Here is a 24531-nt window from a genome sequence, read left to right as displayed (position 1 = left end):
AATCTCCTGAACTCCAAACTGAATGTCAGAATGGGAAAGAAAGGTGATTTAAGCAATTTTGAGCGTGGCATGGTTGTTGGTGCCAGACGGGCCGGTCTGAGTATTTCACAACCTGCTCAGTTACTGGGATTTTCACGCACAACCATTTCTAGGGTTTACAAAGAATGGTGTGAAAAGGAAAAACATCCAGTATGTGGCAGTCCTGTGGGCTGAAAATGCCTTGTTGATGCTAGAGGTCAGAGAAGAATGGGCCGACTGATTCAAGCTGATAGAAGAGCAACTTTGCCTGAAATAACCACTCGTCACAACCGAGGTATGCAGCAAAGCATTTGTGAAGCCACAACACGCACAACCTTGAGGCGGATGGGCTACAACAGCAGAAGACCCCACCGGGTACCACTCATCTCCACTACAAATAGGAAAAAGAGGCTACAATTTGCAAGAGCTCACCAAAGTTGGACAGTTGAAGACTGGAAAAATGTTGCCTGGTCTGATGAGTCTCGATTTCTGTTGAGACATTCAGATGGTAGAGTCAGAATTTGGCGTAAACAGAATGAGAACATGGATCCATCATGCCTTGTTACCACTGTGCAGGCTGGTGGTGGTGGTGTAATGGTGTGGGGGATGTTTTCTTGGCACACTTTAGGCCCCTTAGTGCCAATTGGGCATCGTTTAAATGCCACGGCCTACCTGAGCATTGTTTCTGACCATGTCCATCCCTTTATGGCCACCATGTACCCATCCTCTGATGGCTACTTCCAGCAGGATAATGCACCATGTCACAAAGCTCGAATCATTTCAAATTGGTTTCTTGAACATGACAATGAGTTCACTGTACTAAAATGGCCCCCACAGTCACCAGATCTCAACCCAATAGAGCATCTTTGGGATGTGGTGGAACGGGAGCTTTGTGCCCTGGATGTGCATCCCACAAATCTCCATCAACTGCAAGATGCTATCCTATCAATATGGGCAAACATTTCTAAAGAATGCTTTCAGCACCTTGTTGAATCAATGCCACGTAGAATTAAGGCAGTTCTGACGGCGAAAGGGGGTCAAACACAGTATTAGTATGGTGTTCCTAATAATCCTTTAGGTGAGTGTATATACACATACAAACACACACACACACGTGTATATACACACAAACCAAAACATTATGACCACTCACAAGTGAAGCAAATCTCCTAACAAGGCCACAGGTCAAGGTAGATTAGAAAAGAGAACAATCGGTTCTCATGGTCAAAATGTTGAACGCAGGAGAAATGGGCAGGAGTAAAGACACAAGCAACTTTGACAAGGGACAAATTAATATGGCCAGACAACTGGGTCAGAGAATGAATGATGCACAAGGGCAACGAAGGCTATCCTGTCCGGTCCAAACCGACAGAATGTCTACTGTGGCACAAGTCACAGATAATTTTAATGATGGTTACAGGAGGAATGCGTCACAACACAGTACATCGCACCCTGCTGCATATGGGGCTGCGTAACCACAGACTGGTCAGTGTCCATGATGACCCGTCCACCATCAAAAGCACCAGCAATGGACACGTGAGCATGGAAATGGAACCTGGAGCAGTGGAAGAAGGTCACCTGGTCAGATGAGTCCATTTTCTTACACATTATGTTGACAGGCGTGTACGCATGCAGCGTTTACCTGAGGAAGTGATAGCACCAGGATGCACTGTGCTAAGACGACAAGATGGGAGTGTGATGCTCTGGGCAATGTTCTGCTGGGAAACCTTAGGTCCGGCATTCGTGTGGATGTCCATTTGACACGTGCCACCTACCTAAACAACATTGCACACCAGGTATACCCTTTCATGGCAATGGTATTTCCTGATGGCAGTGGCCTCTTTCAGCAGGATAATGTGCCCAGCCAAACTGCACACATTGTTCAAGAATGGTTTGAGGAACATGATGAAGAGTTCAAAGTGTTGCCCTGGCCTCCAAATTGCCCAGATCTCAAACCGATTGCGCATTTGTGGGATGTGCTGGACTAGCATGTCTGATCCACGACAGCTCAACCTCGCAACTTATAGAACTTAAAGGATATGGTGCTAACGTCTTCGTGCCAGATATCACAGGACACCTTCAGGGGTATGCCTCGGCGGGTCAGCACTGTTTTTGTGGCACGCGGAGGACCAACAGCATATTAGGCAGGTGGTCATAATCTTTTGGCTTATCAATGTACAATACATCCAGAAAGTATTCAGACCACTTCATCTTTTTCATCTTATGCTAAAATGCTTTAAATTATTTTCTTTTTTCACATCAATCTACATTCCATACCCCATAATGACCAAAAAACAGATTTTTGATAACTTTGCAAATGTAAAAAAAAAAAATCTTAAATATCACATTGACATAAGTATTCAGACCTTTAACTCAGTACTTAGTCGAAGCACCTTTGGCGGTGATTACAGTCTCAAGTATTTTTGGGTATGAAGCAACAAGCTTTGCACACCTGGATTTGGGAATTTTCTGCTATTATTCTCTGCAGATCCTCTCAAGCTCTGTCAGGCTGTATGGGGACCGTCGGTGGACAGTCATTTTCAGGTCTCTCCAGAGATGTTTGATTGGGTTAAGTCCAGGCTCTTGCTGGGCCACTCAAGGACATTCACAAAGTTATCCCTAAGCCACTCTTGTGTTGCCTTGGCTGTGTGCTTAGGGTCATTGTCCTGTTGGAAGGTGAACCTTTAACCCAGTCTGAGGTCGTGAGCACTCTGGAGCAGGTTTTCATTAAGGATATCCCTTTATTTTACTGTTCAGCTTTCTTTCAACCCTGACCAGTCCTCCAGTCCCTGTTGCTGAAAAACACCCCCACAGCATGATGCTAGTTGGGATGGTTTTGTGCAGGTGATGAGCAGTGCCTGGTTTCCCTGCAGACATGACACTTGGAATTGAGGCCAAAGTTCAATCTTTGTTTCATCAGACCAGATAATCTTGTTTCTCACAATCTGAGTCCTTTGGGTGTTTTTTTTTTTTTTTTATGTGTCTTGCACGGAGGAGAGGCTTCTATCTGGCCACCCTGCCATAAAGCCCAGATCGGTGGATTGTTGCAGTGATTGTTGTCCTTCTGCAATATTCTCCACACATGATCTCTGGAGCTCAACCAGAGTGACCTTCAGGTTCTTGATCACCTCTCTTACCAAGGCCCTTCTCCCCCGATTGGGAGTCCTGGTTGTTCCAAACTTCTTCCATTTAAGAATTATGGAGTCCTCTGTGCTAGCCTTCCCCAGATCTGTGCCTTGACACAATCCCGTCTCTGAGCTCTGCAGGCAGTACGTTATGACTTTGTTTTTGCTCTGATATGCATTTTCAGCTGTGAGACCTTATATAGACAGGTGTGTGCCTTTCCAAATCATGTAAATTGAATTTACCACAGATGGACTTGGTAAAAGTGTAGAAACATCTCAAAGATGATCCAGAGAAATGGGATGCATCTGAGCTAAATTTCAAGTGGCATAGCAAAGGGTATGAATACTTATGTCAATGTGATATTGCAGTTTTTTATTTTTAAGAAATTTGAAGTTATAAAAAAAATCTGAAGTCTGAATGCTTTCTGAATGCACTGCATATGGCCATTCTGAAATATTTTTTACATCTCTCAAATTTCTCAACACCAAGTATTCAAAAAGTTAATTCTGAGCCCTTAATGAGGGTTGACAAAACTTATAACCTTCAGCTTTGTGCAACTCAAGCTGTAGTTGGCTCTTCAGACGGGCCTCATGGTCCAACTGCTCCAGGAGCTGAGAGTTTTGAAGCAGCAGAGATTCTCTGGCCTCACCTCCGTCTCTGAAGCGCTCATCCAGTGCAGCATGGAGGCCACAGATTTGCTCCATCTACAACAGAGAAATAGAACATTTTAAAAAGATATTTAAAGATTAAAAAAAGAAATTATAATAAAATAATCATTAAAATATAAATACGTGGTTAAAAGAGTTTCTTAAACAAAGCCACACAAATCTATCACATTATCCAGTTATGAACTATAGTCTAAATCACAGGGGGGGATAGAAAGATAATTTGGGCTGGTCATTTCATGTTAATAGCTCAGACCCCATGAGGTGACCTGCTCCATGTAAAATAAATCCGCTCTTACTAGGCTGATGATTTTCCTAAAACCTTATACATGATACACACTAACAAATGTTTAATTGCAATCAGGCTATATTCCAATTTGAACAGCAATTATGAAGTTGTTGGTGGGTCTGTGGGTGTTGCACCTGATGTGAGGACTCCGAAAGCAGCTCCAGTAGTTTATCCACAGCAGTGCGCAGGCGTGTGCAGGCTCCAAGCATGAGCTCCTCACCTTCTGCCTCCATCTCTCCCTCCGGCCCAGAAAACACACTCTCACACAGCCTCTGAGACAATTCCAGCCCCTCGTCCACTGCAGACGACCATGTGCTGCAGTCAGCATCTCCAACCATACCAGCCGAATCTCCTGAGAGAGGTGGCAAGATGACTGATTGTTAAAAAAGAAAATCTGAAAACAAGATTGCCAATGGATTGTATTTTTATTTTTGAAAGAATTTAGAAAATATTGCTTCAACTTGTGCATCTCACTGGCTATCATTTAATGGTATTACCGGTCTGTTAAAAATGTAAAACCGAGTGAAACACACCCATTTCATGTGGGTCACGGCTACTTCTGGCTGTCCTGGTCTTGGGTGTTTCATCTCCAGGGCGACCACCTGTTACACATGCCCCTAACTTGCAGCTGATGTGCTCCTCCGTTGAGATTGTAATCCGAAGCATATCCATGAGCATTCGCTGTAGTTTGTCACGAGCTGTTTGCAGGTCTCTTCTGATAAGAGTAAATACCAAAGATTTACTGATTAATTCATTATAAAATCAGTTTATATACAACAGTAGCAAGCTCTTAAGACACACTGCATTGTTTGAGGGATGCACATCCTCAGTGCTTTGAGCAACTGTATTACTTGTCTTCAAATCACCCTCTTAACATAGAACAGTTACAGTTCCCTCAACACACTTTCTTCTGCATTCATGCAGAAGAAAGTTCAGCTGACCTTTGCTGTGTGGCTGTGTTGAGGTCTGCTCTGAGCATGGCCAGTAGATTGTCTCCCTCTTGGTTCTCCCGGTCTCTGCGCTGCAGAAGAGTCTCCAGCGTGTCCATCTCTGCTCGCTTGCCCTCAAGCTCCACCTGTAGGCAACTCACCTCGGTGCGTAGCTAAGGGAAAGGCACGAGAAACATCACAGACAGGAAACCAGTCATCACACAGACAGGAAATGTTCAAGCATTTAACTAAGAGGCGTCAATGCATCATCAGCAATGTTCAAGGGACAGGCTACGCCGTCAAGAACACATCAGCACCATAAAATATGTTTGTTCCCAAACTGAATAAAAAAGGACTGTCCTGTAGTTCTACAAAATGTACAGCCCGTCCTCAGAGCCTGAACAATCAAAAGAATGGGGGAAAAATGGCAGCAAGTTTGAATGTGACAATGTAGCATGCGTTTAAATATGACTCTTGTAAAAGGCGTGTGGTGTACTACAGCAGCCAAAAAGGGCGTCAACGATGTAACCATAATAACCAGCTTTACCACAGCTTAACTAGGCCCTGTGATAACTCCCACTCACCACTTCTGATGTACACATTAATACAGGGTTGCTGCAGAGTTTTTAAAATAAAATGTAAGACTTTTTAAAGGGGACACATTATGCCAAATCATTTTTTTATTATGCAAATATTATTATTTTTTTAACAAAATGTGTCCCCAGAATGTAGGCAACCACAAAATATGGTAAAAGACCATCCCCTCATTTCTTTCCATTTCCCATCAATAAAAAACAGGGTCTCCGAACCAGCAGTTAAGGTTTGCAGCCCCTTATGACGTCAAAAGAGGAAAGGTACCACACATGGCTCGCGAAGAGATCTACCAGAGTAGCTTAGATCCACCCTCATTAAAACCTGAGCGCGTATCGCACGGTCTGCCATATTTATCTCCTTACCAGAGCTGCTTGTGCCAATTTGAACTGCTTCACCAACGATGGTTAACACAAGGCTGAATTTGCTTCAAAGCTAAGTATCAAGAATGGATCGATACCAACTCTCCGTGACCCAAATTCAGATATGCAAGTCGTAAGTTTGGCTTTCAGAATTAGCTTGTTTGCACACTGCACGAAAAATGCTTGTTGTGAAAACATTGTGCTTTGTGTAATGTAGCAACTAGTCCCCAAATACCTTATTCCATAAAAATGAAGCTTTAGCTCTGTTTCGGTTACAATAAAAACTAATTGGCGTCCTCCACAGTCCCGCTAGAGTAGTCATGCAGTTAAGATTTTCCGTGTAATAAAACCAGTCATGATTTTAAAAACGATTATGAAATGATAGTGGTATTTTCAACAACTATAGCCGTTTTTAATATTTCATAAATGGACCTTTGTTATGCACAACACAGTAAAATGATTAACTTAGAGTGTTCTGTGTTATTTATAATTTAGCAGTTCAAGTTCTTCTGCATTGTTGTCGCCAGAGTATCCATGGCACCAGCAGGAAAGGCACAGCCCACTTCCAGAAAGGGGTGTGGGGAGCAGCAGCTCCTTTGCATTTAAAACTACAGACACTAAAACAGCCCATTTGGAACAGTGCTACAAAAGAGGGGTATAAAGGCATGGTAGAATAAACTATCTTTGAGGTATTTTGAGCAGAAACTTGACACATTCTGGGGACACCTGAGACTTATATTACATTGTGTAAAAAGGGGCATAATGTCCCCTTTAAGACCTTTTTCAAGACCTGTACAAATAAAATTAATACCGTTTCCCCATACCAAAACAAACCTACACAATCTGAAAATACAATATGTATCACAGACCTTTACTTAAACAGGCAGGGGCACACATTCAACATGGCCTACATTTAAAAGTAAACATTGTCATATTTTATCTACACCACATCATCAAATGTTGAACTTTACTGATCGCTTGTCATAAATTTCCGATATAGCCTAATGATTGAGAACTGCTCTGCAACAGCTGGAACACCACTGAGATAGACAAAACCCTTCCAAAACACATAGCAACATAAGTTTATGACACACAGAGTGATAATTCAAATAGTAATTAAAAACGGATTTGTCAGGAGTTATATATAAAATGTAAAGTTGAGAAAGCATGCAAGAACATTCTTGCAATTAAAACATAAATAATTAGATAAGGTTGATTGAAATAAAAAAAAAAAATGAAATCATTAAATTATTAACAATTTACAGCCATTTCATGATTAATATGTAATCATGTTATTCTCCTTATGTGGTTTCAGCAAACAGATCACATAATGTTTTGGATCCCATTAACACCATCATCAGTCCTTAGTGCTGTCCACTTGTGATCGAATCACCTCAAATGAATCAACAACTATAGCCGTTTGCAGACATTTACACATTCACTATACATTCAATAGACATTTCATTAGACATTTTTGGTTTATGTTTGCCAAATTGTGACAAGATCCCATTAACACCATCATCAGTCCTTAGTGCTGTCCACTTGTGATCGAATCACCTCAAATGAATCTAAATTTCAGGTGTAAATGGGATCTTGTCACAATTTGGCAAACATAAACCAAAAATGTCTAATGAAATGTCTATTGAATGTATAGTGAATGTGTAAATGTCTGCAAACTAGTAGTAGCATTTTACTACTGATGTGTAAATGGCAGCAATATGTATTAAAAACAGAGAAAGCCATTGTTTGAGAATCACACATGTGATACTGATAATTTAACAGGTTTGAAAATGGCTTGTGTCTCTCTGTGCATTGTACCTGTGACACTACAGTGTCCAGTTCCTGTAGTTGCATGGTGAGTTGGCTAATCTTGTCTCTGTAGGATAGTTCAGTTTCTTCGTGCTGATGTTTTGAAGTCTTTTCCAGCTCCTCCAGAGCAACAGCCTTCTCCTGGTCACTCTCCTCCTGAAATACAAAAACAGTCCTGAAAAACGCACCTATCTACCTTTCCCTCCTTGCACACACACCATTTAGTTGCACTTGATTCTGGGAAACACTTCAGAAAACAGGTAGAGATGCAGTCATATACAGAACATGTCAAAGCTTTTGCCCAAGAAAATATCAGTTGTCAAACACAAATCAGTAGAACATGTTGCAGAAATCTTCCATGAGCAATATCTTGTGAATACCTCAAAAAAGATAAATAAAAAAGGAGATAAAACCAAATGTCCAGAACCTCACACAGAACAAAACTCACCCAGTGCTCTTCCCAAACAACAAAACCAAAATGCAGACAACACAATAATCACCAATCTCTTCTGTATATACTATCACACATACACAAACCACAAATCCTCATTCAGTCATCGCTCACGTGTCCCTACACTTCCTCCCATCTGTAGGATTATTACTGATAGAGAGCAGCTCTGTAATGCCCTGGTGGGAAAGTAGCCAATAGACAAACTAACGACTAGAGTATGACAAAGGCCCTGAGCTGTGAGAGTTCAGCTGGTTCAAGGGACAGTTTTCCCCTATAAGCTCACAACAGGTTTTAAAGCATTCCAAATCAGAGGAAGAGGAAACATTTTCTGTGAATGGTGAGAACTACTGTACATAGTACAGGGTTGGGATTAGTATTATTTCAAGCTTAACTAGTGTGGACTGCCCCCCGCTCCAGATGTTACCTCCCTCCCCCAGCACGGCAAGGGGTTTAGCTATTGTTTAGAACTGAGTCTGTGAGATATAGGGCCCTATTTGATATAGGGTTTGCGAAATTGCCCACGCAAAACGCAAATAGTCTGGACTAAGAGAAATTTCTTCTCCGGTTATTCCAGCGTCTGCATCCTATTATAATGTACATTTCCTCAAGCACCACCGATTTAAACAAAGACAGCATATTAATAAGAAGTTGGTAGTGTAAATGGTATAATTTACTGCGTCCTTGATAAATATCAGGCCATATGTATGCATCAATACTATTCTGTAAAGCAAACCACACACTACACGACAGTCAATTTTATATTCTGTCAATTTGGTGATACATGACTGATCGCAGACTGGATATTTCAACTAAATGGTCATTTGTTCCAACTCGAAATACGATCCAGAAATGTATTCACAATTCTATGCACATTGCAACAGGAGAGTTTATTTGTTATTGTCAATAAACAGCACAACTTTTTGTCATGCAATCTGATACTTTATTCGCACACCAGTCGACGACTCAAAACATCAAAGGAGACAAGCTTGAGTCATGTAGTGTGTGCTTGGCTTAACATGGCCCATCCCAGTGAAACGGACATGAAAATGAACTACACTGGCAAGCTGGGAGGTTAGCAAATCATAACAGAGGTCATTTAGATATAAAAGTCTTGGAAGGTAAAGTAGTAAAAACAGCCTGTTTAATTGGAATGTGAGAAAGAAATTGGACAATGGTTGGCCAATACTAAATAATGACAAGTTTTAAGATGTAAGAAACCATGACTAGCATAAGAAGACTTTATTTTCCCTTGATGTAGAGCTGTTCAGGTTGTAGTTCACAAATGCAGATGAGCATTCGCCATGGGTTCCCCATGAGTTACTTGACGATACGTGGACGATTTTTTTCTACAGCATAAATTAGACACTTTTTCAAATTAAAATAAATTGGCTAAATTTTACATACAAAAAAGGTATGAAAGAGTGTAATTTATGTTGTAGAAATAAAATCATGTATCAAGCAATATTTACCACAGATCATATTTTACTCATAAATTGAAAAATCCCATTATAAAAACCCGAAGGAAAACCTCAAGGGAACCCATGGCGAATTGGACTTCCGGGTTCGTCTACAAATTGACGTCATAGCTGAACAGTTCCATTGTAATCACGTTTACTATTATTAATTTATTAGAATTTACATTAAAATACTTTTAGTGCAACTGCCTTCCATATTCTTTACGTAGGCTACATAACATAAGCAGAGAATCCTCTCTGAAATACATTATTGCGACTTTAAACATCAACACCTAAATGGACAGTAAAACCACCAGTTTGTGTCTTCATTTTTTTTCATGAAACATGATGCTAATGCTTTTTTTTTTTTTTATGTGACTCCTAAAAAACACATTTCTTCCTTCTTACCTTTAACTGTGCAATTTTCTGCTGCAGCATCTCCTCAGATTGGCACTTGTGAAGCTCCAACTCTTCCAAGAAATGGAGTTGTTGCCTTGACGCCTCTTCCTCCAATTCCCTACGCAGAGCCTCCAGCTCTCTTGCAGACACTCCCCTCAACTCCTGAGATACAGAGGCAGAGAGGATAGTTTATTTATTAAAGCCCTTATGTCCTTACAGTTCTGACAAAAGACCAACACTTAAGGCTAAACATATCTGAATGAACGAGAGGTCACTAAAAACCTAGACTCTTGATTTTATTGCCTTCCTGAACACATACCTGCAGTTGTTGCTGATGCTGGGTGGTCAGCACATCCAGTTGTTGCTTTTGTCGCAGTTTCTCTGCAGTGGCAATTTCAGTGATCTCCAGAAGAGCAGCACTATGCTGCTTTTCTAGAGCAACCACCTGCTGCTGAAGAGCTTCCAGAGAAGAGCAATGCTCATCCTCAAGGGCAGCCCTCTGAGAAGAGAGAACTTCAGACATCTCCTCCTGCAAGAGCAAATAAATACACACTAAAGTTGCAAACTTAAACATTGATGTACAGCACACCTCTATTAAAACATGCAAATGTCATGAATAGAAAAATTATTTGCGATATTTACAGGCTTTGTAGTGCAAATGGTCCAACACAATAAAATAAATGAGGTACTAAATTACCCAACATGCAATTTAGCTTGATTACTCTGGTGACAGAGACACAACCACAATAATCAGCGGACAGTGCAAGTCTCTCTCTCTCTCTCTCTCTCTCTCTCTCTCTCGAAATGGGAAAAAAAATGGTCTCTCCCATACATGTGTAATGAGGAGGAAGATGATTGTGGTTGGGGAGAAAAACAAAACAGAAATGTTCTTGCAACGCAACAAGTATCACCACCCATTATAAAACTACTCAATTGAGGAACCACAAAATAACAGGATCACAAACGAGATCACCAATCTGCACCGCACGCTCTACACTAGTTCAGGATCAACATGTCTTTTTTCATTAAACTCCGTATAGCAATTAAACTCTTCCCAAACACTTTTAGTAAACACCAAATTAACAAACCAAAAAAATCTGAAAAAACAAAAAACTAATTTTATCCATTCTTTAAAGTGCTCACCTGATGAGCTTGACGTAGATCCATTGCCATGGCACTGAACTTGTCCATATGAACTTTTGCAAGCTCACTCCTGAGCTCCTCTCTGATGGTTTGCTCCTCCTTCCTCACCCGCTCAATTTCTGCAGTAAAGCGTTTTTCCAACAAGGCCTGAAGGTCACACAGTTCTGCTTCCCCCTCATCCCGTACAGCCTGGATCTCTTTCAGGTAAGTGCTCTCCAGTGTATCCATGTTTGCCAACAGCCTCCCCTCAAGCTCCTCCCTCTCCTGTTTGTGTCGTGCCTGTAGCTCTGCCTCTTGAGCTTCAAGCTGCGCCAGATTGGTTTCCTGAAGGACCGCCTCCAGTTTGTCAAGTTCCGCCTTGTGTTTCTCCATGAGCTCAATCTTCAAGGTCTCCAAGGCCGTCTTGTGATTTGTCCTCAGGTACTCCAGTTCCACCTGATGGTTTAGATTTAGTTCCTGACATTCCTTCTCAAGACATTCTAATTGAACAGCATGCTGGTCCAAAAGAGCTTTCTGGGCCTGCAGCTCCAAAGCATGCTGTTCCCTCAATTGACCCAGGGTAGCATCTCTTTGATGGGTCAATTTTTCTTCCAGTTGCCTCTGTTCATCTTGGTTTCTACATGAATGACATCGAGACAATAAGCACAAACATTCAAATGACAAACTTTCTCCATTATGTTCTGATTTCAATAAAACAAATTTGCGTCTGAAGAAAATGTGAGTTGTGCCTCCCTGTATAAACCAAAGATGCTTTCAAAAGCAGGCCAGTTGACTCGGCCGCCAGCTATTTTCTATGGATACAAGTGTCGTGAAAGTATAGGTCTTATTTACTTGAATGGGGAAAGGTAGAAAACTCAAATCGATGGTCAAGATTAAGATCTTGCATATTTCAAGAGCATATTTCATTTCAGCAGTAAAATCTATCAACAATAATTTGTGCTTCTTTGGCTCATAGAAAAAAAAAAGAATTTCAGGCCTTTCAGCTAATGCTCATGTGCATTCTTGAGTTGACTGGCAGGCGATGTCTGTATCTAAGAGGTGATTGACTCTTTTACCTGTAAGACAGGATTTTCTTTTCTACATCCACCATAATGGGCATTCAAATTTTTCCCATTAATTTTAATACAAGTGCTCCATCCTGGGCTAAATAGTCTCTGATAAGTCACCACCATAATGCTAAGGTGTTGTGGGTGGCCAAGGCACTGCTCTGTAGTTGCTAAGGTGTTCGGAGTACTTTTTAGCATGTTGCTAAGTGGTTGCTGGGGGTGTTCTGGGTGGTTGCTTACTGGCCTAAGTAAAAAGATCCCAATTCCAACCCGCTATAATATTCTGGCCCCTAGATATAGCTCAGATCCCTCCTTTAAATAGAAATGTATGGTACTTAATGGTCCAAAATTTTTTCAAACACTCTGGCTCGCTGAATTCCCTTGGGCCAAAGAAGGCCAACAGAGTATAGAGTCAGGGTCAATGTGAAAAGGAAGAGTTTTGCTGATTCAGGTCTCGCTTTCAACAAAGACCAAAATAAGCAAACAAACGGTAGCTTCAGTCTCCATAATGTTCATTTCAAGGGGTAGTTTGTTAGTCTCCAGAGTCTGATACCTCAGCTTGAGCTACTCTTTTGCTTGTGAAATGGGCAGATTTTGGTCCAAAAATTGCAGCTTGAGGTCCTAAGCTATTGGTTCTGTCTGACCAGTTGATAGCCCGGGCTCGCACTGGCCCAATAATGGAAATGAGGCTATTCATGCCAAGTGTTGCAGGACAAGTTACACACAGAAGTTTAATAATTGGGATAAGGGATTTGTTCAAATTAATAATGAGCAAGTAGTTGTGATGCAACAACAACTGTTTTCAACTTTTTTTATTACCACTTTAGGTGGTCTTGGTGGTTAAACCTTCAAGTTAAGTCTCTGAAAAGCATTGAACAAAAGGCATAAACATTGTGGTGTAATAGCAGTCCCTGACCTGCAGATGGCCTCTTGTAGCTTGTTCTCCATCTGATCTTGAAGCAAAGCATTCAACTCTTTCACCTCTGCTGCCATGGCACTCTTTGCAGTGCACATCTCTCTGTCGTACTGTGCCTGGAGTTTCTGCTTCAATGCCACCAGCTGAGGGTTCTCCTCACATTCAAGACTCTTTTGCAGGTGTTGAAGCCTCTCCCTTTCCACATCAAGAAGGTTCTGAACCTCAGCCAGCCTCTGCTCCAACTCCCCTTTCTCTTCCAACATGGCTCTCTGAAGATCCTCTTTCTGGGAGGCCAGATTCTCCTCAGCCTGCTTCTGAAGCTGCTCCCTCAGCTGGGCCTGCTCATCAGCACTCCGCTGGGTGAACTCCTCATGCACACGATGTCTATCTTCCTTCTGTGACTCCACAAGGCGCACCCTCAACTCCTCAGCAAAGTCCTTTTGCAGCTTTAAGAGGAGGAAGACCGTTCTCAACAAAATTTAACTGGGATTCACAAGAATACTACTGCTGGAACAAAACAAGGTTCTAAGAATTTTACAGTATTGCTTAAGGGGCTCAGAAATAAGATAATCTTCATGAGACTGAGTTTCATGTGATTGGATTAAAGTATGACCACCATTTCTATGCCTTGTGATGGTGCTTGATACCAGCCTTCAGCAACAAGCTCCACCAAAGAACTCTTGTACAAAGCATAAAGGCCTACTGTTATATGCACACTCACTGTCTCCTCCATCTGCCGGAGCTGCTCTCTGTGTCGTTCTGCCACTCTCTCCAGTTCCTTTGTGTGTTTTAGGGAGAGATCGGATAAGTGGGTCTCCAGCTGGGTCACCTTGGCCTGATGGTGCCTTGACCGCTCCTCCACTTCAGCCTCCACCTGCCTTGCTACTTCCTGTGCTGACTGTAGCCGTAACTTGGTGATTTCTGGTGAGGAATATATTTTTTAATTGTAATAGAATTTATATTCTCATGGATAATAAAAGCCTGAAATTTTAAATTCAAAATGTAGGTAAAAAACTAAACTTTATTTGAAGATATCAGTAGCTGCTTTTCCACTATCGGCCAGTGCAAGCCAGGGCTATCAAATAATCAGCCAGGGCCAATAGCCTCAGACCTCGAGCCGTGAGAACAAAATCTATCTGCATTCCTACCATCGGGCCAATAGCCCCACAGCGTTGCCCTAAAACTCCCCCTTAATTTGCCACCCTGGTGCCAACATCACACATCCTGCCCATTTCACAAGCATGATGAAAACTCAAGCTGAGGTATCATACTCTGGAGACTAGCAAACCCTTGAAATTAACACTGATTTGCACCGTGCCCTCAATTGTTTTTCCCTTAAACCTATTCCGCTGTGCGTTGGAAACACAACTTGGCAAGTTTGCGACAAGATGCTTAATCTAGACTTCATTCTGTTTGAGGCAAGCTGGTTGCTAGATATGAAAAATTGGGTAATGAGTATCTTTGTGCTGAAACCAATTCAATTGCTGAGTCAATTCAATGACCCCGCATAAATTCCCAGTTGGTCTTCTTTGGCCTAAGGGTATTTGGCATGCCAGGGCACTTGGCCGTTGCCCCCAAGAAGGCACGATGAAGCGCTGGAAGTGACAGTGGGAATGCAACTGGCCCTGGCACACACAAGCACGCCCTCATTTTGCCCGATAGTGGAAATGCAGCAAAAAGACCCCGATATTAAAAACCTCTACTGCAGCCCATGAAGAGGCCCAAAGACGACTAGGTTGAGAAAGATTTTGAAAACACTTATAACTGCTGATAGTGTTGTAGTTTGTTGAATTGTCACATTTGCTGTAAATTATGTTATTTTATGGTTATAAAATCTGGGATTTACCAGCATTACTGCCTTTTCCAGATTACAGGGTTTATCTGCATTACATCATCGTGAAAGTAGTAATATTATATATAATTTACACAGATATGGAAAATATATTTTACTACACTAAAATCCTGTTAACACATACATTTATGTCTTGTGGCTGTACTACTGAAATAGTATGCATTTTAATGTTTATGGACGCTACACTCCACTCATTGGTCTTGAGTACATTTCTTCCAGGCCAGTGGACACATATGGTTAAGTTGTTAATAAGGACATCATTTAATTCACTTTCACACCAGTGAATAAATAGTGCCCATATGTAGCCAGTGAATAAAGCTTCACCTTTGATATGGTTGTCTGAGAGTTTGGCACGGAGCTGCTCAAATTCATGGGCGTGTTTGCCGTTGAGCTGGTCGATGTCTTTATAGTATCGGTCAGCGAGCTCAGTGCGAGCCTGCAGTAATTCTTCCTTATAAGCCAAAGCCATGCTGGACCGCAGCTGCTCGATTTCCTGCTGGTGTCTCTCCTCCAACTGAAGCCGCAGGGAGTCCAGCTCCTCCTGCACCAACATATACACACACACACACACAATTACAGTACTAACAAAGAAGAGTGGAACAAACCACTTAAATGTATCACTCATTGTCAAAAAAATGTGTGTGATCAATACTGTTCTAAATAAAAAAATACTTCTGAGCTTAAAGGAATAGTTCCCCCAAAAATGAAATTTTCAGTCACCATTCACTTTAATTAAATGGAAAAGATGCAATGAAAGTGAATGGTGACTGAGGCCAACATCTCCTTGTGTTCCACAGCAGAAAATAAGTCATACAGGTTTGAAAGAACACAAGGCTGAGTAAATCATGCCAATTTTAATTTTTGGCTTAAATATCTCTTAGAATTACACAACTAGCAAATGTATACAAAATGGACCTTGTGTTTTTCCAGTTGCCGTGTGATCTCTGCCATAGCGTCACCCCTTTCTTCTTCATGATTTTCTTCAGAGAGAAAGCTACAACACACACAATAAGTTGTTTATTAATTTTACTTTCAAAGGGGTCATATCATGAGAAATCAAAATCATGTGATAAAAGCTTGACATCACATGAAAACACTTCAGAACTCAAAACTTCCTCCCTAGTTCAAAAAGAGCATTTAAATGCAACTATGCAGCACTTTCTTCTGCAATTTTGAGTCAGATGAATACATCAACACATGACCATCCACTTCCAACATCAATTATGCTTATTGGGCGATCAGACACTTGGCCTGCCCAGTCATGGTGAAGTTTTATGGAGAAAACAGGATATATGGCATTATTATAAAACACCAAAATAACAAGCAGAAAGTTGTGCTGTTCCTGGCTGTGTGTAGCTACTGCAACTCTGCACAGCCTTCTGAAGGGATGTTAAAAACAAGAGGTACTAGGTTGTATCTTGCTGGAAAACGTAGTCATTTTCTGCAAAACTTGCTGCATTTTTAATGTAACGGTCACCATTGGATGAATCACTTTTGTACTATTCCTCACTTGTAAGTCAATTTGGTTTATATGTTTTTAAATGCCATGCCAGCTTCTATGACTAATTTCATTCAGAAATCCATGTTAAATTATAATAAAATATAAGTAAAACAGGGTCTAGTAGGCAAACAGTTTGCCTGCTAGTAAACAAATTATGTTCAAGGCAAGATTTTAATCAAAGAGCTATCCATAATAAGATATAGTCTTGACCTGGACTATCCTAAACTCAAATCCATAATCTCCAGCCATAAGAGGTCTACAGCAAACCTTGCATCCCCGGTCTTGAGCACAGAGTCCTCCAGGGCTCCCTCTATGAGTCGCAGCTGGAAGAGTGCAACCTCTTCCCGATGACTCTCTTCTGCGGCCTGGAGTCTCTGCTCGAAGTAAGTTCGGAGGTTCTCCAGCTCCACCTCGTTTTGTTCTTTGATTTCCTGCTGCTGTTGAGCAAATTCCTGCTTCAGCCGCTCTATGTCATCGACCCGTGATGAGCGCGCAAGTAACTGCTCCTTCAGCTCTAAAGACAGAAATTTAAGGTCCATTTACATTTAAGTGCTAAGCTTGGCTGAGAACACAGCAACTGCAATTAAGAGGGATATAAAACTATAATATTTTGCTATAAATAATTAAGCAGAACAATACAGCCCACAAAAGCATATCAAAACCAGAATACAGCTCAAACGCTTGCCTCCAAGCTCCTGTCTGTTGGTTCTCATGCACTCCAGCTGGGACCAAAGGTTTGAGATCTCCAGTTCTGAAATGGCCTTTATTTCTTGCCTTTCTGACAGCAAACGTTCAACCTTATAGAAAAATTGTGCCTCAGTACAAAAAGAGAGCACAACATTGCATTTCAATGTACAGTATGTGTTGCCCAAATGCAAGGTGTGCATGGTACCTCTTGCTTCAGATGGTTTTCTCTCAGTTCCAAGGCTCGTGTATGCTCCTGTTGCTCCTGTAGTGCCACCTTATGACAAGCAACCAACTCCTCAACTGCACCTGATAAACAAATTTTTTTAAATAAACACTTTAAATGGATGCACAGGTTAAGTTGGCCACATCACTGCTATTCAGTTCCAGTTTATGTTAAGGGTGGATAACCCATTTGGCCAGTGCATTATAAGCCACGTTTTCATTATCGGGCCAAATGAATGCATACTAGTGTGTGCCAGGGCCAGTTGCATTCCCACTGTCACTTCTCAGGCTTCATCGTGCCTCCTTGGGGCATCCTCTGATCCTAGTCTGATCCCTCAGCTTGAGTTTCCCTCTTGCTTGTGGAATGGGTGGGGTGTGGGTTGATGGCACCAGGGCGGCATATTAAGGATGGGTTTTACATCAATGCTGCAGGGCCATTGAATTAATGGTGGGAATGCAGATCAATTTTGGTCTCACGGCTCAAGGTCAGAGGCTTATTGCCCCGATTGACCAGTTGATAGCCCTGGCTCGCACTGGCCCAATATAAGAAAAAGCAGCATTTCACTACATTGCATGTTTGTTTAAAACTTTATTTGGTTTTCTGCTAATCTAGTTGGGTATAATATAGATGAGGTTTCGTCAAAAGTGCCAGAATGAATTGTGATAAGATTGTGGGCATCAGCTAGATGGGTTAAAAATTAAAACAAAAAATATTATGCAATGGTTTTTCAGAAAAATTATTTTGAATTTATAGTGTTCATGTAATTAAATTATAGCTAGGGGCGTAACACTCATCTCACGATTCGGATCTTACGGTTCAGTTCATTTCACGATTCTTTAAACCAAGCCTGAATCAAGAACAATTAAGATTCAAAGTTTTTATTATTATTACTTTATAGACATATGCAAAAACAGTTTGTTTCCTTAAAATTGTATCCAAAAGTACTGTTCTTAAAAGTGCTAAATGATTCATCAGAGAACAGCCCAGAACAGGGCAATGGTGAAACCAAATCGAAATGTTAGCTAATAATTCTGCTTACTGAAAATACAGAATTATGTTAGATACAGATGCTGCTTACAATACAAATAATCACTGATTACATACATTTACACTATTTTAAATTAAAATTGTATTTGATTACATCTAAATTTTCTTTTCAGAAATTCATATTTAATGGTTGTACATGCTCATCCAGTTAAATAAAAATAATTTTCTGATTAAATCAAATTAGACATCACATTTGCCATTAGGATTATATTCCCCCATAGCATTATTATACATAAAATTCAGCATTATATGTAGTAGATTAATATGGCACTATCATTAAACTTCTGCAGACTTTAATTTTGTCTCATGCAGTATCAGAGCACAACAGTCTCACACTTCAAACGGACATTCGATCCCTCGCGCATCTCTCTCCTGCTCCTGGTTTCACTTTCAGCCGAACTCATCATACAACACCTGCTAGCGTGCAATCGTATTTTAGAGCTCCTTGTGCCAATGAAGCGATTTACATTTGTATGCCCATGATAAGTAGGATGTTGAGTGTATTGGATAGAACAGAAAAAACAGGATGTGCACAGTCACATTTTTCAACCATGATGCATCGTGCCACAATTAACGGTTACACCCCTATTATAACTGTATAATTTAAATACATTTCTGACAATACAATGAACTGAACTACTGACCCAACCAAAGCCAGCAGAAAAAAATTGTTCAACTCTGAAATTGCATAACAATATTTAATTGACACTCACAAGCAGCAGCATCTCTGTCAACCAAGGCTTGGTTGAGGTCTTTCTCCAGGTTGTTGTCCTTCTCTCTGGAAAGCAGCAACTCTTCTAGCTTACCCTGTGTCTCTGCCAGAGCTTCCCCAGCCTCACTGAGAGCTGCCTGGGTTTCACGCAGCTTCTGTTGGGTGTTATTTAATCGAACCTGGAGCTCTGTCCTGGCCTTTTCTGCCTCCACAAACCACTCAATCTTTAAATCCTTTGTAGACAAGAAAATAAATCTTAAAGTGCAGTGTGACGAGGAGGAGTGCATGGCCGGGCCGTGAGGACGCACGCCTGGCACTGAATTGTCCCAATCAGCCGGGAGGAGGATAAAGACGAGCCGGAGGCACCAGTTCGAGAGGGACACATGCGGCCGCTGTGTGTGTGTCTAAATTGATTTCTGTCATTAAAAGTTTAATTGACTACTCATGCCGGTTCCTGCCTCCTCCTTGCCCATCCTTACTCGTTACATTTGTGCCGAATCCAGGGAAGGAGGAGGGATGCACTGTTGTGGAGTACTCTCTGATTTCGTCCATCAGGGAAGGAGCCGCGGACATCCGCCAGAGGAATGTGGAGTTGTTGCCATCTTAACTCCGGCAGGCCTTCCCTACCACCTGGGAAACTAAGAGAGAGACTAAGGGAAGGAGAGGGGACAGAGAAAGAGCAAGATGGAGAGACAGAACGAGAGAGAGAGAGAAAGTGGCTCGCCGGGTCCCTGATACACAGTTGCCTGGTTCTCGGCCAGCGGTCCTCCGCGAATGCCAGGTGATGTACTGAACATTGCCTTTTGGCGGACGGCAGCAGGCTCCTCCGACTCCCGGAAGACATCATCAGCTCCTCCACTTCCTGGCAACCGGCAGCGATGTCCTCCACCACTGGCAGCGGGCTGCTCAGTCTCCTGTACCACCGTTCCATACCTCCTCGGCGTTGCGACCCTCCAATAGCGGCGAGGGCTCTCAGTAAGGGCATCCCTCCTCCTTCCCGGGTTTCAGCACCAATGTAACAGGTAAGAAGGAGATGGAAACTGGCTGAGCAGTCAAGGAAGTTTTAATAAAATGAATCAACTTGAACATACAGACACAAACACACACAGCCGCCGCATGTGTTACTCTCTCTTTCATATTGGCGTCTCCCGCTCATCATTATTCCCCTCCCGGCAGATTAGAACAATTCAGGGTCAGGCGTGCACACTCGCGGACTGGCCACGCCATCCTCTTTGTCATACACAGCAATTGAGGTGCATTGCACATTAGGGATTACTAATTGAAAGGCAAGCAGCAATGTTTCATGCAATTTTCATTTAAGAGCTGAGATTTTCACCTCCAGTTTACTGGCCTGCAACCTTTCTACGGAGATCCTTTCTTCCATAACTTGCCTCTCCCAGACCTGATTCAGATTATCTACACAGTGAGAGCACACACACATACACACACATATTAAATATGCATATGCTGTACTTAATCCATGACACACGAGAGACTTAACAGTTTCCAAATCACTCAACATACTTGAGCAATTACAGTGCATTCAGAAAGTATTCAGACCCTTTCATTTTTTCACATTTTGTTATGTTGCAGCCTTACAATAAAATGCTTTAAATTATTTTATTGTTTCACATCAATCTACACTCCATACCCCACAATGACAAAGCAAAAAAAAAAACAGATTTTTGATAACTTTGCAAATTAAAAAGAAAAACTGAAATATCACATTGACAGAAGTATTCAGACCCTTTGATATGACATTTGAAATTTAGCTCAGGTGCATTCCATTTCTCTGGATCTTCTCTGAGATTTTTCTACAATTTGATTGCAATCCACTTGTGGCAAATTCAATTGATTAGACATGATTTGGAAAGGCACACACCTGTTTATACAAGGTCTCACAGCTGAAAATGCATATCAGAGCAAAAACCAAGCCATAAGGTCAAGATAACTGCCTACAGAGCTTAGAGAAAGGATTGTGTCACGGCACAGATCTGGGGAAGGCTACAAAACAATTCTGGCTGTACTGAAGGTGCCCAAGAGCACAGTGGCCTCCATAATTCTTAAATGGAAGTTTGGAACCACCAGGACACTTCTTAGAGCTGGCCACCCAGACAAACTGAGCAATCGGGGGAGAAGGGCTTTGGTAAGAGAGGTGGCTAAGTACCCGATGGTACTGGTTGAGCTCCAGAGATCATGTGTGGAGATGGGAGAAACTTGCAGAAGGACAACCATCACTGCAACAGTCCATCGATCTGGGCTTTATGGCAAAGTGGCCAGACGGAAGCCTCTACTCAGACCAAGAAAGCAAAAATGCACCTAAAGGACTCTGACTGTAGATAGAGTGTAGATTGATGTGAATTTTATTTTTTTTATATTTTATTATTTTAGCCTGCAACACAAAATGTGAAAAAAAAAATTAAGGGGTCTGAATACTTTCTGAATGCACTGTAAGTAACACTAAAAAGAATAAAACTTTCAGGCAAAATCCTTTTCTCTTCACTCACTGATCTCTTTTTGGTGCAGAGTCTCGGCTCGTTCCTCTTTCTCTCGGCTCTGCTCACAGAGTCTTTCCAGCTCAAACTGTTGCCGTGTCTGCAGCATGGCGCTCTCCTGCGACCATTTCTCCCGCAGCATGGTTTGCAACTCGCTGAGGGCTGCCTCCTTCTCTTTCTGCATGTTGGCTTGAGAAAGCTCTAGCTGAGCTGTATGCAAGTTGGTCAGGCTCAAACGCAAGGCTTCAAGCTCTAGGTTGTGCTGGCTCTGTTTACAGGTAATAAAACCAAACAACCATTTAGTTGATGGCCTAGTTGAAATGTGGACAGAATTTAACTGAAGGGAAGTAGACGTTAACACTAGGAGTATGTTCAGAATGGCATACAACCATACTGCTACTAGGACTGTAGTATACTTGCTCTGCACAGAGAAATATCAACCAGTACAACACCTCTTACTTGGGTGACTACTTATGCATGTTTATCACTGCATACTGCATTACATTTCATATACCGTTATAAATAAACAGTATTTGCTTAAGTATATTGTGTAGTATGCAGTATGTTACTTTCACATTCCAAAATTTCCCCAAGAACATTACAAGAAAAAAAAAGTCAAAAAAGGTACTTGTGTTTGGAGTAGCTCAGCCTGGTGTGCAGCTTCCAGGCCATCTCGCAGCTCCCTGGATAGCTCATCCTTAAGTCTGCCAATTTCCTCACTCTGTTGGGCTCCCAGCTGAGACAACTCCCTATCGTGCTCCCTTTCATGGACCTTGTAAATACAAAGACGAATGTATGTGGCTTGAAAGACAGGATTCATATGAAACAGTGGACTAAACATAAAGGGTAAATAGTTTAAGGTAAACAATAGGTTGTTTAACCTGTTTAATCAAGCTGATCTGCCTCTTCTGTTCATCTTCCACATGAGCTTGCTGCTCTGAAAGTCTTCTCTCAAAGAGTAGATTCAAATCTTCAACCTGAAGGTAGGAAGACATAAGAGTTCATTAAATATGATGGTACATTTCATGCAAGCAATATAACTCCCATCGATTACTTACTATATATAACTTTTAAATGTAGCTTTTTTTTATATACCTTAATAATAGTTAGATCAGGATATGGCCAAGAACTGGTAATCATTCATCATGTTTTTTTTTATATTGGATGCTCTCCCCAGACACTGCCGCCACTTTGCTTTTTTACCTCTCTCTGGTGTTTCTCTTCCAACTGTCTCTGCTGCTCCTCATGTTCTCTCTGTCTTTCTAGCAGATCCTGTTTGACTACGACAAGTTCTTTCAGCAAGGAACTCTCCTTTTCCATGTACTCCTCTTCTGCCTTCTCTTGTGCTTCCCTAATTTCCATGAGCTGTGCATCCTTGGATTTAAGATGTTGCTAAATTGAAAAGAACAGGTTATTAATCATAACAGGCCTGTCAATGGATTAAAATTACTGTGGATTGATATTAATTAGGAGATGACGATAAATAAAAAAAATAGCAATTAATAACGTCAATATTTGCTGAGAAAGCCCCCAAATAATAGTAGTTATATAATACATACACACACACACGCACATTAGTTCCGGTCCTCGAATCTGATTAGATGGGAGACGTTCCATGAGCACTGATGGTCTGACACCATCAGCAATACGACGCTTCACTGTGTTTATCACTCCGCTTGTGTTCGTGCCGTTCTATACTAAAGTTTAAGAGCAGCGCAGATCTGTTAAGAACTATGGTTTGTCTTCACTTTTTTTTACATTACATATGGTAGCCAGCAGGTGGTGGCAAAAGATAATTTTTGTGTGTAATATGAGCCAGTTAGGTGACGTGAAGTGAATCGGCATCAGCCGTTTAAATACAAAAGCTCTTTGTGATCGCTTAATACACTACTAAAGCTAGGAAATAGTTTTAAACATACAACTTCAGCATTAAGGCACATCATAGCTGAGAGACACAACAGACTGATTAATTACACAATAGGTGCTGTGTAAAATTTCAGAGGACATCGCAGTTTCTATAGTGATCGACACTTGCGCACCTGCTTGGATGCTATTTTTCCACTGAGAAAGCAGACCTTCAGAAAACTGACAGCATCTCTACTTGGGTGTGGCAACAGGTGATCGCTCAATCTCTTACTCCCTCTCTCGCACATCCATCCTTGTTTATCCAATAACTTGGTAGAAACAGCACAAGCCGTGATACTATTTCTGAAGTGACATTTTTGAATTACTAACGAAGGCTTGTAACTTTACATCATTTGGTTTGAACCAGCAACGGCAGATTCTGATCAGTCGCATAAGAAAGTAGTTCCATGCACAAATGCGTTTGACTATTACTTTTAGTTTTGTAGTTTTTCCTAATTTTTTAAAATGTACTTGTTCATTGAACTGTTGTATATAAGCAACATCACACTTGCAATCGTGCTATATGGCCCTATACCAGCACTGCTGTGATTCGGCCACAGGCTGAGTGCCATAATAACAGCAATGCTGATGTAATGCCTTTTCGCACTCTTGCTCGTGTGATATTGCACACACACACACACACACACACACACACACACACATATATATATATATATATATATAAAAAACACACTACCAGTTAAAACTTTTGAAACTCTTGACTGAAAGGTTTCTTGTGATCTTAATCTTTTGATCTGAAGGCGTATGCTTAAATGTTTATGCCACCAGATTAATTTATTTCATTATAAAACAAATATTTAATTTAAAAAAAAAGGTTTTTGAAACAGACAACAATAAGAGCCAAACATAGATGGGAACTTCTTCAATACAGTTTAAAAATCATCCCAGGG

The 24531-nt window shown here is 41.3% G+C and overlaps 1 protein-coding gene across 1 annotated transcript in view; it reads right to left on the bottom strand.

Annotated features, from left to right (window-relative positions):
* The window catches only part of pcnt (pericentrin), an 84606-nt gene that overhangs the window by 32221 nt on the left and 27854 nt on the right, over positions 1–24531 (bottom strand). Inside the window, exons 7-27 of the mRNA XM_052129734.1 lie at positions 22919–23107; positions 22597–22692; positions 22344–22487; positions 21728–21983; positions 20557–20636; positions 19222–19453; positions 17444–17544; positions 17237–17348; positions 16819–17065; positions 15966–16044; positions 15375–15591; positions 13920–14119; positions 13199–13644; positions 11237–11852; positions 10413–10622; positions 10103–10255; positions 7799–7945; positions 5040–5200; positions 4632–4813; positions 4233–4450; positions 3686–3848 (exon numbers count right to left, since the gene is read on the bottom strand). Coding sequence (XP_051985694.1) covers positions 3686–3848; positions 4233–4450; positions 4632–4813; positions 5040–5200; positions 7799–7945; positions 10103–10255; positions 10413–10622; positions 11237–11852; positions 13199–13644; positions 13920–14119; positions 15375–15591; positions 15966–16044; positions 16819–17065; positions 17237–17348; positions 17444–17544; positions 19222–19453; positions 20557–20636; positions 21728–21983; positions 22344–22487; positions 22597–22692; positions 22919–23107 — 4249 coding nt within the window. The remainder of the gene's footprint in view (positions 1–3685; positions 3849–4232; positions 4451–4631; positions 4814–5039; positions 5201–7798; positions 7946–10102; positions 10256–10412; positions 10623–11236; positions 11853–13198; positions 13645–13919; positions 14120–15374; positions 15592–15965; positions 16045–16818; positions 17066–17236; positions 17349–17443; positions 17545–19221; positions 19454–20556; positions 20637–21727; positions 21984–22343; positions 22488–22596; positions 22693–22918; positions 23108–24531) is intronic.

This window comes from Xyrauchen texanus, chromosome 7 (genome assembly GCF_025860055.1).
Source record: "Xyrauchen texanus isolate HMW12.3.18 chromosome 7, RBS_HiC_50CHRs, whole genome shotgun sequence".
NCBI lineage: Eukaryota > Metazoa > Chordata > Actinopteri > Cypriniformes > Catostomidae > Xyrauchen > Xyrauchen texanus.
This window is presented reverse-complemented; position numbering and strand designations above follow the sequence as displayed.